At 47.9% G+C, this 15,620-nt stretch overlaps 1 protein-coding gene across 2 annotated transcripts; it reads left to right on the forward strand.

The window, feature by feature from the left end:
• Positions 1-870: 870 nt before the first annotated feature.
• On the forward strand, positions 871-11,495 carry S100A10 (S100 calcium binding protein A10). Of its 2 annotated transcripts, none has more exons than XM_081111848.1 (3): positions 871-1,076; positions 8,103-8,245; positions 11,096-11,495. In XM_081111848.1, the coding sequence occupies exons 2-3, from the start codon at positions 8,114-8,116 to the stop codon at positions 11,255-11,257; spliced, it is 294 nt and encodes a 97-aa protein (XP_080967974.1). In that variant the 5' UTR covers positions 871-1,076; positions 8,103-8,113; the 3' UTR covers positions 11,258-11,495. The 2 variants fall into 2 exon arrangements, with proteins under 2 accessions (XP_080967974.1, XP_080967975.1); XM_081111849.1 differs by lacking the exon at positions 871-1,076 and adding an exon at positions 1,282-1,336.
• The last annotated feature ends 4,125 nt before the right edge of the window (positions 11,496-15,620 follow it).

Below are 15,620 nucleotides of genomic sequence, written 5' to 3' on the forward strand. Positions count from 1 at the left end.
GAGAGAAACATCGATCAGCTGCCTCCTGCACATCCCCCACTGGGGAAGTGCCCGCAACCCAGGTACATGCATGCCCTTGACCGGAATCGAACCTGGGACCTTTCAGTCCGCAGGCCGGCCGACGCTCTATCCGCTGAGCCAAACCGGCTTTGGCCTCTCTCCACTCTTGACTGTAACCTGGGGCCTGGAAAGAACTCGGAAGCAACGGGAAGATTTGGAAGAACTGCTCCCCAGAATAGTCGGCACCAGGGTTGCAGGAATGAGAGTTGTGATCCGAGTGGGGATTTCCTGGCAAGAAAGCGCCCAGATGAGTCACATCGCAGCGCTTGAAGGGTTCCCTGAGTCTGCGCATTCCTTTGGGATCACTCACTCCTCCCAGGGCCTCCCTGGGGGACAAAGGAAAACCCAGGCCTGGACACTGGGCCCTTTTCCTCCAACAGCTGCGAGTAGTTTGCCTTTCACCCTAAACCACAAAATAAATGGAAGGGGGAGGGATATGCATCCGCTAGGAAACACTTAGGCTTTTCGCTACATTTCTTCCAGAAATTTCTTCCAAAGGGCGCTGAGGACCTAACAGGCCAGATGCAGAACAAAAAGGAAGCTTTGAAACAGGTTTTAGCGGTATCAACAACTGTAGCTGAACTATCGACCCAGAGAAGCCAGACACGCTAAAAGGAATAAATCCCTCTCCACAAAGGGCTTGTAAGGCCCCCGGAGCTGACCAGACCTACCGCACCCTCCCTCCCCACCCGCGCGGGGCAGGCAGCGGGCTATGAGCTCGGCTCCTCCGAGAGATGCCCGCGGACCCGGGCGCAGACCCCGGGCGCAGACCGCGAGGACGCCCGGGACGCCTTCCGCGGGCCCCTCCCTGCAGTGTCATCTAGAAAAGAATTCCTCGACCTGGTCGTGGGCCCGCGCGCCCCGCCCGCAGCACCGCGGATCCTTTGATTTCCGCATTCACTCTCTCTCTCTCTCCTCTCTCTCTCTAAAACCAAGCCCGAGAGCAAAGGCACAGCCGAGGGTGGGGAAGTCCGGAGACACTCCTGAGTACTCGCTTGGCGGCGGCGAAGTTTACGGTAATGTTGTCCCTGGGAACGGGCGGAGGCCACGAGCAAGGTCCCTACGCACCCTCAGGGCGAGGAGGGTGTGCGCGCTGCGCCCGGGGCGGAGGGGGGGCAGGAAGAGGCGGGAGGAGAGGGGCCGAGACACCCGCCCCGGCTCCTCCTGCTCCCCCACCCCCACCTACTAAGGCTCCCCGCGCGCGGCGCTCCGCTCACTGGCCGCGCGTCCCAGCAGCCTCCCTGCAGCCGACGATCCTGCCGCGCCTCCCGCCAAGGTGAGTCCGGCCCGCCGCTCCCGGCTGTCCCTGACCCGGACCGGGACCCGGCGCCCAGGGAAAGCCCCTGATCACCGCCCCGGCTCACCCGCCAGGCTTCGCGGGGTCTCCCAGCGCCTGGGAGGGAGGAAGGATGGGGGTTGTCCGTGCTCTGGCCACACTCTGGCGAGGCGAGCAGCGCCCTGGCGCGACCCTCCCCAGATTCTGGCGGACCCGGGGAGAGGGGCTCGCCCTTTATTACGGGAGGTGGGTGTTGGTGCCCCGGGGTCCGAGCTCTCCTCCCTTGCTTTACTCCCACTTGCCTACTTTTCCACTGGTCTCCCCAGTTAAACGAACCCCTGCTTTTGGCCCCTTGTCTTGGCGGCATGCTTTTTTTGTGGGCTCCAGCTGCGGGCTGACCTCTGTCCAGCTGTTCGAATCCTCCCCGGCCTGGGCCGCCAGAGCAGGCTCCGGAGGGCTGCGGTCGGCTGGGGAGGGCTGGGCAGGTTGGCAGCTGGCGGATACCCTTCCTAAGGGGCACTCGGCCCCTGGCCCTGAGGCTTCAGGTTGTGCTTCCTGTTTGTCTGCTAGACGTGAAGGTTCTCACTGCTGAGGGAGGGAGGAGGGAGGGAGGTCTATTTGATTTCTTTATAAAGCAGTTTTGCAGGGGGCGGGGGCGGGGAGAGGACTGTGTTAAGTGATTTCTCTACTGAAAGGGTTTCCCCATCTCGCTACCTCAATCAAACAAATGGAACTAAAAAAAAATAGGGAAAGAACAGTCTTGGCGAAGGACCTTCCAACCCAGATTAATCTGGCCCAGTGCAAATGAGACAGAGATGTGCTGGATACCTGGTCACACTTGAACTTGGCCAAAAGAATAGCACCTCCTCCAGCCCTGGACCCTGCACTCTCCAGCCTCAGCTGGGCCCCACCTAACTGAAACCAGGACTTTGCCCGCTGGGTGGGTGTGGTAAGACCCGCTGCGGGCTGGGGGCCAAACCCTGCACAGCTTTAGGCCAGACTCTGGAATCCATTAAGCCCACCCAACCCCACCCCTTCTCTCTGTGGGGAGCTGGGAGCATTCTGCAGGGCGTGGCTAGCACAAAGGGCTCCAGGATTCTGCGAGTGGATGGAGGCCTGTGACTCAGCTCTGAGACCATGTGGGTGTGGCCCTGACGGTTCTGGCTACTCTCGGCAGATGGTTTGGACAGAACACTCCCTGAAGGGAAAGGGGAACTGTGCCATCTTAGAGGGCATTTTCCAAGAGGAAGTGAGTCACACCAGGACTGGCTGGCAATCTGAAGGAGAGAAGGGCTCTCTTAGTTGAACTATGGATGAGGGCAGCAATTAGATGGGCAAGGCCATCATGAGACCGCTGCTGGGTTATCTGCCTTACGCTTGTTGGCAGGCTGCATCAGCTTCGCTGGGGAGGCAGCTTTTCTGTTCAGGGGCTTACAGTTGCAGAATTCCACTCCCCACCCCAGCATGTGTGCGCGCGTACACACACACACACACACACACACACACACACACACACACACCCCTGCAGCCAGTCTGAGTTTCAACCTGCAGCAATGGATTTTTATATCCTGCACTTCAGGTGAGGCCAGGTTCATGGAAACACCCTCTCAAAGATCTTTGCCTCCAACGTGTTTCGGCAAATTGCAAAAGATAACGAACGCCAGGGGTTGGAGCAGGAATGAGTTCATAGAACTCATTTGAAATTTCTTCGTCAATCCTGCCCCCACAGATTCCTGTCCAGTGTCTACTTTATCACCTCTTCTAAATGGTATATACCTTCCTCAACAGCCCAAAGCTACCTTCTTCACGGTCCCTGATCCACCATTTGGAGTATCTTATTCCAGTTCCTCAAATTTTCTTGAGAGTCCACTGGGCACAAAGCATCCTGATTTCTAGGTGATGGATGCTCTTCCCTGATGTTTCCTGCATACCACATCAGATGAGCCTTTTCCTCCCAGGTCTGGCTTCTGGCCAGCCTCCCAAGCAGCAACCTCAGTGAAAGCAGGTCTCGGCCGGGGCGGAGCTGAGCCTGGGTGCCTCCCTGCTTTCCACTGACAGTTCCAAAAAAATGTGACTTTTTAAGAGCACTACCCACTTGGTATGCCCTTGGCTACAGCCCAGTCTTTTAAAGTTGGGGAAAACAATGGAATCTTTTCAGGGCTATAATGTATAAATTAGCACTCAGAGTGCTGGGAAAGCTGGACTGCCGGAAGTTTTAGGATCTTTTTTAAGCTTTTCGTTTTCTTGGAAACGCAACAATTTAGGAATATTGCATCAAAAGCAACAAGAATGAATTACTTATTTCTGACAATGTTCAGCACTTCCTAGCCCTTCACTAAATAACTACCACCCAACCCGCCAGTGGATTTAATACCAGTTGTCACAATGGCTATTGTTTGACCATTCAGGATGATTAAGGAATAGGAGATGGGTGTACACCATTGGGGTGAAGAAGGCTTCTGCCTTCTCTCTTCCTGTAGGGTTGCACCTGGAACTTTTCCTTTGCTGCCCACTTTCTCGTTGGGCGAGTTTTATGTTTGGTGAATGGTTGGAGACACAGTCTGGTCCATTGCCCCAAGTCCCTTTTTCTTAATTTCCTTTGGGGATCAAGTTCAAGAATGTCTTCTGGGTTTAATTTAAAAAAAAAAAAAGGAGGGGGTTCTTTTCAAAATCTCTGAAGCAAAAGGAAGGAAACCTCAAACACATTTAAAACAATAGATGTTTGTTTTCAGTGACACCCTGCCAGTTATTTTCTGGGTGGGCTGTAAGAAAACGACAGTATGGATGAGCAAAATAAATCAAACCTCTTGCTCTTTAGAAGGAGCCTTTGTAAAATTACGGACTAGATCTGGGCATGGGTCCAGAGCAAACATTTGGGATTGCTCAGGAGCAGGACTTCTGTAAGGAGGCCTCCTGCTTCCCTGCTACTCCTGGGAGCATCGAAATTGACTTTATCATCAATTTCATTCTCACTGATTCGTAAGCAGCCTCTAATGGGGCAGAGGGCTAGCTACTGGGACCCTGCTCAAGGAGCCCACAATCTGGTGAGAAAAGACACAAACACAATTAACTACAGGTTATGACATCTTTTTAAATAGTATGCCATTAGCTGGGAAACTTCCCAAAGGCAAGCACTGTGGAGTGAGTGTGTGTATGTGTCTGTCTGTCTGTCTCTGACACATGACCAGGACACGCAAAGTGTAGGAGCTCCGGAAATGGAAAATTGAATTCTCTACATGTGTGGAGTCCAGAATCATTTCTTTAGAGAAAACTACACAGAGAGACTATGGACTTCCAAGCCTCCACTCTTAAAGACCTATTGTCCAGGCAAACAGGAAATACACAGATATCAGAATAAAATGATTCTATAAAAAATGAGTGAACAATGAGGCAGTTACATCCCGTGGAGCTCACAGTGAGAGGGCAGAGCTGGAGAGGCATGAAGTAGAAATTGGGATGGACCCACACACGAGAGAAACACGAGAGTGCGAAGGGAAAGAGAAGTCACGCCTGGGTCTGACCAGACCTGTTTAGCAGGACGCATATTTTCCCTCTGCGTATGGAATGTGCTTTTCTCTGTACTCGACTGTCTCGCTCAGAGGCGGCCCCTCTTGGGCCCCTTTCCCGGCCCTTCCCAGCTCTCCTGTCCTCCGGCCCAGCTTGAGCTACCAGGTTTGCAACCCAGACTTGGGTGATCACACCTGCCAAAGGGATTACTTGATTCATTCATTCCGTCATTTAGCAAACACTTATTTAGTGTTTCTGGATAGAACAGAATGATTCACAGTTCCTATCCCAGGTAGAGAGACAGGTGAACAAATAAATGAGTGTTTCAGATGCAGGAGGAGGTTGCCTGGGGCACAGAGAGGACCCTGCTGCCCCTTAGCCCCAGGCCCCAGGCCCTCCAGTGAAAAGTGTACCCAAGCTAGAAGCAAGAGTCCCGCCACCCCCCCCCCCCCCAACTGCATGAGGAGGTAAGAGGGGGTGGAGCATGAGGGTGGGGGATGGAAACCCCAGGTTCAAGTCCCTGAACTGCTGCTTTAGCAACCAACGGTCAGTGCTGCAGTCAGCCAGCCCCACCCTGCAGTCCGCCCCGCCCTACAGTCGCCCCGCCCAAGATGGGAGGGCTGGCAGCGCTGACTCAGTGGGGCAACCGCTGCTCTTGGAAAGAGCTGCATGACCCATCCGCTACTACCAAGAGAACAGCTTTAATCATAACATGTCGCCCTTCCCCTCATTCTTACTGTGAAACCAATGCGCTGGCTCTTCCTTCAAAACAGAGTTAACTGGTCCGTAGGCCTGGTCAGCGCCCTCTGGGGCCCAGGTTACTGAGGAGACAGCAGCCATCTCATCCGGTTTCCAAAGCTATTTTTACCTTCAGGACCTTACACCTCCTGGCTAGTCGCTGCTCTTCATGCTTGTGGCAAATGCAAGACAAATAGTCAGCCGGCTGCTGTATTTACAACCCATGTGCTGAACACCCAGGAGAGAAAGAAGGGGGAGGGGTCCAGTGGGGCAGGGATGTGGCTTCAGAGAGGAATGCTCTGCTCTGTTCCTTCGTGAGGAGCACAGATGAGGAGGGGGTGGGATTGGGGTCTGAAACCTCAGTGCTGACTAAGAGCAGACCGTCCTCACCCTCTTGAGGAAGATATTCAAGGGTGGCCAAAATTTCCTCAGCTTCCCACCCGTTTCTCTCAGAAGTTCCTACATTCACCTGGTTCCTAGTTGAGGGCTCCTTACTCTGGCTTTGCAGGGCACGTTCCTTCTGCTCTGCCCCATGAGGGAAGGGAACCGGGTGTCCCACAGCCCGTTCCAATTTCTGGGGTCTTTGGGAATTCGTCATGAAGGGCTCTATGCTCTGCACTCTGTACTCTACTGTTTCTGAGCTTGGGCACAGGTATTTTTAAACCTTTCCTGAGTTATTTCAGAACTGGAATGGGATCCCACATCCTTCTCCCATAGGTGACTCACTCAGTTGAGTCTGAAGTTGCTGGCCTTCAAGAACTAAGTCAGCCCACGGCCATCTGAAGCCGTAGGGGAGATGGGGACGAGCCAGACCCGACTGCGTAGGAATAGAGGGGAAAGGGTGTGTTTGGTCCCGTGGAATTCATCTCACAGCGGACCTTGAGCATTAATTTGCTGCTCTCTCCAAGAGAACCGCCTTCCAAATGAATCATGCCCCAGTCTGGTTTATAGCACTCATTAGAGTAGCACATTCTTTGGCATGCTGGTTCACGTACTTTTCTGGGTATTCAGGGGTAGAATTTACTATTCTTAAGTGTAATTGCTCAATCATCATGTTCACCAACCCCACCTCCTCCTCTGTAAAAGATAGCATTTAGGGGTCTGTTTTGAAAACACACCTGTCAGCAGCAGAAACCAGACCAGAAAGCCTTTCTCAGGTTCCTATTGGCCACTCTCTAGCAAGGGAAGGTGCGAGCCTCTCCTTCAACTTGTGCTCAGAACCTGTTCTTGTGTTTTGTTGTTGCTGTTTTAGGGAACGGTATGTAACAGCCTCCATTCAAGTTCACCTGTTTCCTATCCAGTAGTGACGTTAGGTGATGTTAGCCAGCTCTATTCTGGCCAAAGCATTCCTTCCAATGAAGTCAAAATCCATTGAGCTTCTAGCAAGTACTAAACACTGGGTCTTAATGAGACATGTACCCCCTAGATCATTATACCTGAATATAATCTGACATGTTTTCTTTCTTTTAAACTCTTCATGATGAAAGCTCTTGCTCTCCCACTGCACCCCAGACTGTGAAAGTAACTTTTCTGTTCTTGCTGCCCAAAATATATCAGGTCCCCAAAGGGGTTAGGATATACTGTTACTTCTTCTCAAGGAACTAGATAATGAACTTTGGGTAGCTATTATTCAGGTAGGACAACTGCATTTACTACCAAAGATGCAAATAAATGTCTTCATTACAATCACTAACAAGTTCAAAAAGCTTTAGTAGAGAATACATACCCAGCAGGTCAAATTCATTCGTAAGCAGATTTCTAAGCCTTAGGATTAGACTGAACCAGGTTACCAGTTGTGCTTGGAGGGCTGAAGTTGCCCTACTCACCAGGCTTGACTGTGTGGGTTGTTGGTATTCCACCACATCTAAGAGTCCCATTTACCAGCGCCAAGAGAAATGATGAAACATATATTCTTTCAATAGGTTCTTTGTCCATGAAGAAGAGGGATACTGATCTTGCCTTTCCAAATGATTAGAGGTCTTACTTTTCACTCCGTGATTTATGCAGAATTCGCAGGCAACTAGATGAATCCCTCATTCAGAGCATCAATACCTGTGGTGTGTCTATTTCCATCAGCAGGAGGCCCAAAACCAGGGGTGAATTGGTTCTTAGACTTACTGAATTTTGCAGCTGGAAAGAATCAAGTGAATGATCTAATCACCCTCCTTCCAACTATTCTCAAAAGATTGGCAATACTTACAGCTTAAAAGTTAATGTAGCCCTGGCTGGTGTTGCTTGGTTGGTTGGGCATCATCCCATGCACCAAAGGGTTGCTGGTTCAATTCCCAGTCTGGGCACATGCCCAAGTTGTGGACTCGCTCCCCTTTGTGTGTGTGTGGGGGGGGGGGGGATGAGAAGGGGGGTGTGCAGAAGGCAGTCAATCTATCTGTCTCTCTCACGCCGATATTCCTCTCTCTCCCTCTCCCTTCCTCTCTCTCTAAAAATCTATTTTAAAAAAACTATTTTAAAAAAAAGTTAGTGTAAACTCTGTTTCTTTACATCCTTTAATATGTTTCAACAGACCTCACCAGAATGCCGTCTCAAATGGAACACGCCATGGAAACCATGATGTTCACGTTTCATAAGTTTGCTGGGGATAAAGGCTACTTAACCAAGGAGGACCTAAGAGTACTCATGGAAAAGGAGTTCCCTGGATTTTTGGAAGTAAGTATTGAAAGGCTCAGAAGGAACCAGACATGAAGTTCTAGGCCCTGGTTCCTTTCCCTTCTTCCCACCCCTTCCCTGTGGAGGTCCCTATTAGAAAGGTGTTTTCACTCACTTATTTATTGAACATTATCGAGTATCTACTGTTTATAAGCTACTGTAGGGGAAACAAGGTAAAGAAGGCACAGCCCCTGCCCTCAGGGAGCTTACAATGGGAAGTGAAACAAGACTGCACACAAATAACTATAATACGAGGTGTTTGCTAGAAACAGTCATCTGCATCCATTGAGTTGCAGGAAAGCCTTTCACCAGGATCACCAGCAAGGCTACCCGGTTGCCCTCAGGTCCATAAACCCGGCATTGGAGATGCCACCTGGTCACATTCACTTTGAGCAACCTGAATCGCCCTTCTTAAATCCCTTCAGATAAAGGCTTTTAAAACTTTTTCCCAATTCTCAACTCAAGAACTGGTGCCACGCATCTGCTGAGAGCCAAGCATCACTCCAGAAATCATTGCTTTTCATACTGAAAATGCTCTGAGAACACAGGAGCACAGCTTGAGTTTATATCTCACCTTCGTCAGACTGAGGGATCGTGCAGACTGGAAGAGGACCCTGCCATCAGCTCAGATGCATCACTCAGGGCATCAGGCCATGAGGCACAGTTGTCCTGTTACATTGCGGGCCCTCAAGAGAGTTGCTGCATTTCACTGAAGGTGAAACATTGCTTGACAGAATATTAGATGAAAATGCAAGTCCTTTCCCTGCCACAACTGGAGTCACTTGAAAGGATCGTTCCTGAGGGTGGTGTGGAATAATGCATTAGCCTCTACAAGGCGAAGGGAGATGATAGTAAAAGGCCTCTTGTCCTCTGCCTGGACAATATCACATTAGCCAAGCCCCTGACTCCTGACCCAGTAAATGCAGGGTTTTGTAGCACACTGTGATTGACATGTCAATACCAGTTGAATAAACAGATATAAATGGCCTAACTAATCTCTCAGAGCTGCAGTTACCACAGTGCTATCCCAGAATGGGTTAGGATGCACTGTTGCTCTGCTTTTGAACAGTCCTATGCTATACCCCAAGCCAGGAGTTAGTTAACACTGGGCAGGTGGCTTTAGATGGTGGGGCCTCAGTTCCCTCCTCTGTGAAAGGAGAGGGCTGGATGTAATTATCTCCAAGGTCAGTTTCACTTGCAGAGATTCTTCTAGGCAGCCATAAAATGCAAGGACAAAATATGTCTACTGTAAGCCCGCCCATCACGTGAACAAAGGCATTCTCAGTGCACTAAATACTCATTAGTCGTGTTGTTGCATAAGTTAGAAGTCGGGATAAATATCACATGAGATACAGACCCTTCCTCCCTAAAGGCTTTCTGGCATGAGACACATCAAGGGTGTATGTAGCACCAAGTACTGAACATGCCGTGTAATTTATGCCAGGCATGAAGTCATAATGCCAGACACACCCACACTCGCTGCATTCACAGAGCATTTGGTTTCTAAAGTTGACTCCTCTGTCATCCAAACTGACTCCTTCTGACCACAGCCAGGAAGCTGGGGGTGGGGCCAGAATTGACTGGAACCCACCGAAAGTAGAGGTGGCTGCATGGAGCAGGTTTAGATGCTTGCTTAGGGTAGGAGTTGGCGGTGCGTGTGTAGGAAATGCTGCTGCTTTGCCTTAGGGGTTTTTGAGTGCGATTTGTAAACATCCAGCCCAGTCGAGACACTGGGTGTCCATTGCCCTCTCAGGTATACAATCAGTGCAATTCATACTTTACTGGAACCTTTTACCCTCCTCAGAGGCCTTATTTCCCTCTCTGTTTGACGGCATGGATCCTATAGGAGAGAACACAAGTTCTTATTTCTAACCATCATCACTCCAAAAAGGAATGATCAAGCCAGTCCCCATGGAAGCAAGGTGGAAGAAGCAAAAAGGATCTTGCCTGCCCACCTCAGTTCCACGCATTCATGGCAGACATAGAGAGTCATGGGGAGTTTATGACTCCGTCACACATATTCCTTTTGAAGGGATCCAGTGAAAAGTATAGGATGGCATAGATTTACCAACTCATTAAGAATGGAAGCCATGGTAGAGACCCTCTAAGTCCAACCTCCTCCATTCATAGTTGATACATGAAGGCTCGCTGAGAGTGACTTACTCAAGGTTACGTGGCTAATAGGATATGAAGCCACACAAGCTTGGCCCGCCCTCTGCTGAGAAATGAGGGCAATCTACCTATCTTCTCCAAACCTAGCACACCATATGACATCATTAGCACCTCCTTAAAATCCATAGAACAGTGATCTGAAACTTACTCCCTAAATAATCTTATGAGATCTTTTCCTTAGAGTTTCATATTCAAAGGACTTGGCTATCAGGAATGAAAGTTTGTTAAGAGAATGTAAGTTTAAACTACAAAATGGGGGAGTTTCAGATGGTTCTTAGGCAGAATCTCGTGATTTTAAAAATTGTGGGAATAATTGAACTGGAAGCAAAACAAGTCAGAAAGCCATGCTGGTTCTAATTGGCAAGAGCAATGGATTGAGAATTAGGAGGCTTGGGTCTACCTTCTCTTGGCACAGAATAAGCCATTTCTAAGGTTCCTATCATTATATAAAAAAAATGCCATGGAAACCTCTTTCCTAAAGTAAATTTAAACAATTTACTGAAATGCTCCCTCAAGACAGCAAAATCCATTTAGATGATCTCCAAAGATCACTTATAACCTAAAACAAGAATTCTGATCATTGAGAGATTATATACTTGGTTGTCAGCAGTCCAAATCAAAGAAGTTAGTCATTGCAGACACTGACTGGTCTTTCTTACCTTTGTTTTTGTTTTTCAGAATCAAAAAGACCCTCTGGCTGTAGACAAAATAATGAAGGACCTGGACCAGTGCCGAGACGGCAGAGTTGGCTTCCAGAGCTTCTTTTCGCTAATTGCTGGGCTCACCATCGCATGCAATGACTATTTCGTAGTACACATGAAGCAGAAGGGAAGGAAGTGAGCAGTTACTTTGCCCTGATAAGAGTTCTCCCAATGGGTCCCTTAAGGAATATGTGCCCCACAGCTTCCCTCTGTCTAAGAATTTCATGAGCAGATTGGGACTCTTAAAAAAATGTACAAATAAAATCCCACCCCCATTGAATAAGAGAAAGAAAAGCCAATAAAGCCAGATAAGCTTTTGATTTTTATATTGCTTGTATCCTCTTGCCCCCCAATAAACACGTTTTTTTTTAGTTCCTAATTTGAGGCAGAATGTTTACTTCTTCAGAAATGCTTGTTCCCTACTTCATTTCAAAGAAAACAAAACAAGCCCGGCTGGTGTGGCTCAGTGGTTGAGCATTGACCCATGAACCAGGAGGTCACAATTCCTGGTTAGGGGACATGCCCGGGTTGTGGGCTCAATCTCCAGGAGGGGGCTTGCAGGAGGCAGCTGATCAATGATTCTCTCTCATCATTGATGTTGCTACCTCTTTCTTCTCTCCCTTCCTCTCTCTCTGAAATCAATAAAAACATATTTTTTTAAAAAAACACCGGAATGCCCTTGGGCAGCCAGCACACTGCAAAGCTCTTGCCGTAGAACCACCAAAGTGGGAGAACATTACCCAGCCGGCTTGGAATCTAACTTCTCCCAGTGATCTGCCTTTGTAGCTATGTCTAGACGAAGGACCAAAACTCCAAGGATGAAGAGAAGGCACTTCAGGAATATATTCTAATTTTACAGTTGGTGAGCACAGCCTTGCCCTGGTACATCCGTGCCTTTCCAACCAGCACTTTGGATGCCTGAGATGTCTGAAACCATTTTCAGAGCAAAGTGTCAGTAAACTCTAGAGTAAAAATAAGTCCAGAAGGCAACTAAAGAAACAAAGAGTCTAGTATGATGCCTTAATAACAACATCACATTGACATTTCTTGAGTTGTCATGAAATGTCAGGAAATAGACTAGCATGACTTAGATCGTGGGGTAGTGCTGCTTTTTTTGTTGAAGTGCTAGGACTGATGTCTTGATAAAGAGCAAACTTTCTCCCAGCCCTTTCTGTGCCTGTCTATAAACTTCAGCATATCTGCATTATGTGCTAGGTGCTTATTAATATTACAATACTCATTTTATAGAGAGGATGTATGAATTGGCACATGAAATTGTTCCAATAAAATAGGTCAATGAAGATGGAAACATTTATTTTTATGATTGGACACATCAACATAATTCTTGGGAAAAGTCCAGCATAAGGTCATCTACCATCACATGGGAAAGCATGCAAAGGGGAACAGGATAGTCCAAAACTAGCTTTGGGGAAAATACATCCAATAAAATTAAGGTTAAAGATAAAATTCCAACAATTTAATTTTGCCCATCAAATGAACAAAACAACTCAGCTTTGCAGTCTATGGGATTCTATTAACAAGTTTATAATGGAGAGGAATTTATTACAAGATATTAAGTGGAAGAGGGAAGTTGGCTAGCTAAAGACACTAAGTCCAGAATCGACTCCCAAATCCATGCCATAGAACTAAACTGTTGAGGGAGCTGCTGGCTCAGGAAGCTGCCTGCTGAACTAGGAAACCATTGCCACAGCTGGCAACTTCAGAACCATACGACCCATAGCCACACTAGCAAATACAAATACCCATGTTCCTGCACCTTTCTACACTGGATTTGGCTCCCACATCCAAGTCTCAAGAAAGTGCATCAAGCCTGGCCTGCATGGTGTGGGTCACCGGTTGAGCACTGACCTATAAACCAGGAATCACGGTTCGATTCCCACTCAGGCCACATGCCCAGGTTTCGGGCTTGATCCCCAGTGTGGGGCATGCAGGAGGCAGCCAATCAGTGATTCTCATCATTGATGTTTCTATCTCTCTCTCCCTCTCTCTGAAATCAATAAAAATGTATACTAAAAAAAAAAAGAAAGTGCATCAAATTAGCAGAATCTCAGTTACATCAAAACCCTAACTGCATAGGAGTCTGGGAAATGAAGTTGTACATTTTCCAACCCCTGCACACTAGGAGCTGGATGCTGATCCACCATATCCATAGTGATGATTGCTAGTTCTAAGGGAAGTCTTCCAACCTATAGGTTAAAGAAACTATGATCTCTAAGGACAGGAGGCTCTAAAAGACAACCTCTGACAGCTACAGGGAACAGGGATGCAAACTGGCCCATTGCAACAAGGCAAACCATCTCGCTGTTCATGAGCACGTGTACCAGTCAGATTTACACCATCTGCCTCCTGGGGCAACTGTGTTCACTGGATATTATAAAAGTGGTGTTCAGTTCACAAATGAGCAGGTGAAATTGTAACACCAAGATTTTATGGGTTCAGATGTCCCCAAATCCATAGCAAGCCTTCATACTCCAAGCCTCTTTACCTGACAACAAAAGAACCATCCCAGAGAGAGGGCCCTGGAGGGAGGGGAGGGGAAGTGTCAATTCATTTTCACAATCGGTATGCAGATTTGAAAAAATTCTAAAGCTATGTGTTATATCCAGAAGATGACCCCAGTCACTGGCATTTAGAAAGATGTCTGATGCCAGGGAATCATCTAGGTCACACATCATTGCGGGGGGGGGGGGGGGGGGGGCGGGGAGAGGGGGAGGGGAGGGGAAAAGGCACTGGGAGAGAAAGGAGAATAACACACTTCTTCACTTTAGCCTCTTCTCAAAACATTCAGTAGGGAGCTAGTACAAGAAAAATAAAAATGGTATTTATGACTTGAAATCCTACATGGCTCTCCATGCCCACGCAATGCAGAGATCCCACAGTCTGACCTGCTGAAATAGCCGTCTAGCTTTCAGGGGTTGCAGACTAATAGCTCCCAGAGGGCAAAGCTGTAATTATGCCAACAGCCATCAAGAGGAACCATCTGGAAAATTCCACTCATTCTGCTACATGGCTGAGTTGTGGCAGCAGATCCCGCCCCTCTCCACACCCAGTTACGAAGGAAAAATGAATAGTAGTGCAGAAAGTCAGTTTCCAGCATGCTGCAGAGCTGACCCTGAAAAATACATTTCTTTCTTGGATCCATTCCCTTGTCCAAATCCCTTGATCATGAGCCAACTGCCTGTGATTTGATACTTTTCTACCCAACTCATCTCAGTGGGAGAACAAAGGTAAGTATATACACCCCTCTCTCTCATGATTTGACCAATTTGAAAGTGGTTGTTCCAGTAACTTCTCCAGTTTTTAACCCCAGAGGGGTAGTTGTAAATAGAAATTCATTTATGAGGGCTACTATGTCAATGACACCAAGCACAGTTTTGTGGGGAATATAAAAAAACAGATGCCATCCAGCTGATGTGGCTCAGTGGTTGAGCGTTAACCTATGAACCAGAAGGTCACAGTTGGATTCCCCGTTGGTCAGGGCATATGCCTGGGTGTGCCCCAATGTGGGGCGGGCAGGAGGCAGCCAATCAATGACTCTCTCTCATCTTGGATATTTCTGTTTCTCTCTCTCCCTCTCCCTTCCTCTCTGAAATCAATTTTTAAAAAAGTAACAGGACTCAATGACTAATTAAAAATGGATGGAATATATAAGTATTAGACACACTTCAAAATCTATGCAAGCCTGACTCCTAGGGCTGGGTTGGCAGACTTCCAAAAGACGCTTGACTGCAATGAGTCATTATATACAAGGATTTGCCTAAGCCAAATCCTGCCTCTCATCTATTAGCCCACAGACCTTGCATATTCCCTCTGGGATCTTTTGGCAACACTACGGGTCAGGCATGTGACCTTAGCCATGCCTGTGGCCTCCACTTATACTTCATGGACAAGGTTTTTGCTTCATTCCCTGCTCCACTAGCCTCCAGCTCTCAGTCTGGTCGAGGTTTGCTTTCTCAGCATTAACAACTCATCACAGTGAGACAGGAAGAGAGAGAAATCAAAGAAGCTGGTTGAGTGGACAGAGATTTCGAGGTCCACTAACAAGAACACAAAAATTGAAGGAGAGGTTTGTGGAACACCATGATGAGGACACTTGGGGGATAGTTGGTACAGCAGATAATGTCCAGGTCTGGAGTCAAGCAGACCTGTGCTCAACTGTTATTGCCAACTTTATGAAGTATTGACAGGAATAGATAACATCTATTGCCCATTTTTCTATTGGCCAGGCATTCTGCTGAGCTCCTAAAGTGTTTTATCTCATTTAATTCTCACAACCACTCTTTGAGTTGAGTACTGTATTCTTATTGTCCCCAAATTACAAATGAAGAAATGGAGCTGTCGAGAGGTTAAGTAATTTGTCCAAAGTCACATTGCTTTTGAAGCGATAGAGCTGTGAGTCATATCCAGGTCTGACTCAAAAGTCTATGCCTTTAGTCAAATAACTAAATTGAGTAGACAGGAAAGAAGTCACAAAATCAGAT

This window comes from Myotis nattereri, assembly GCF_964212035.1.
Source record: "Myotis nattereri genome assembly, chromosome: 18".
NCBI classification, from domain to species: domain Eukaryota; kingdom Metazoa; phylum Chordata; class Mammalia; order Chiroptera; family Vespertilionidae; genus Myotis; species Myotis nattereri.

Excerpts from the sequence above, each read along its gene's own strand:
- S100A10 (XM_081111848.1), top strand. The coding sequence starts at position 8,114 with ATGCCGTCTCAAATGGAACACGCCATGGAAACCATGATGTTCACGTTT. Across the intron at positions 8,246-11,095 it reads AGTTCCCTGGATTTTTGGAA|AATCAAAAAGACCCTCTGGC; the intron begins GTAAGTATTGAA and ends TTTGTTTTTCAG.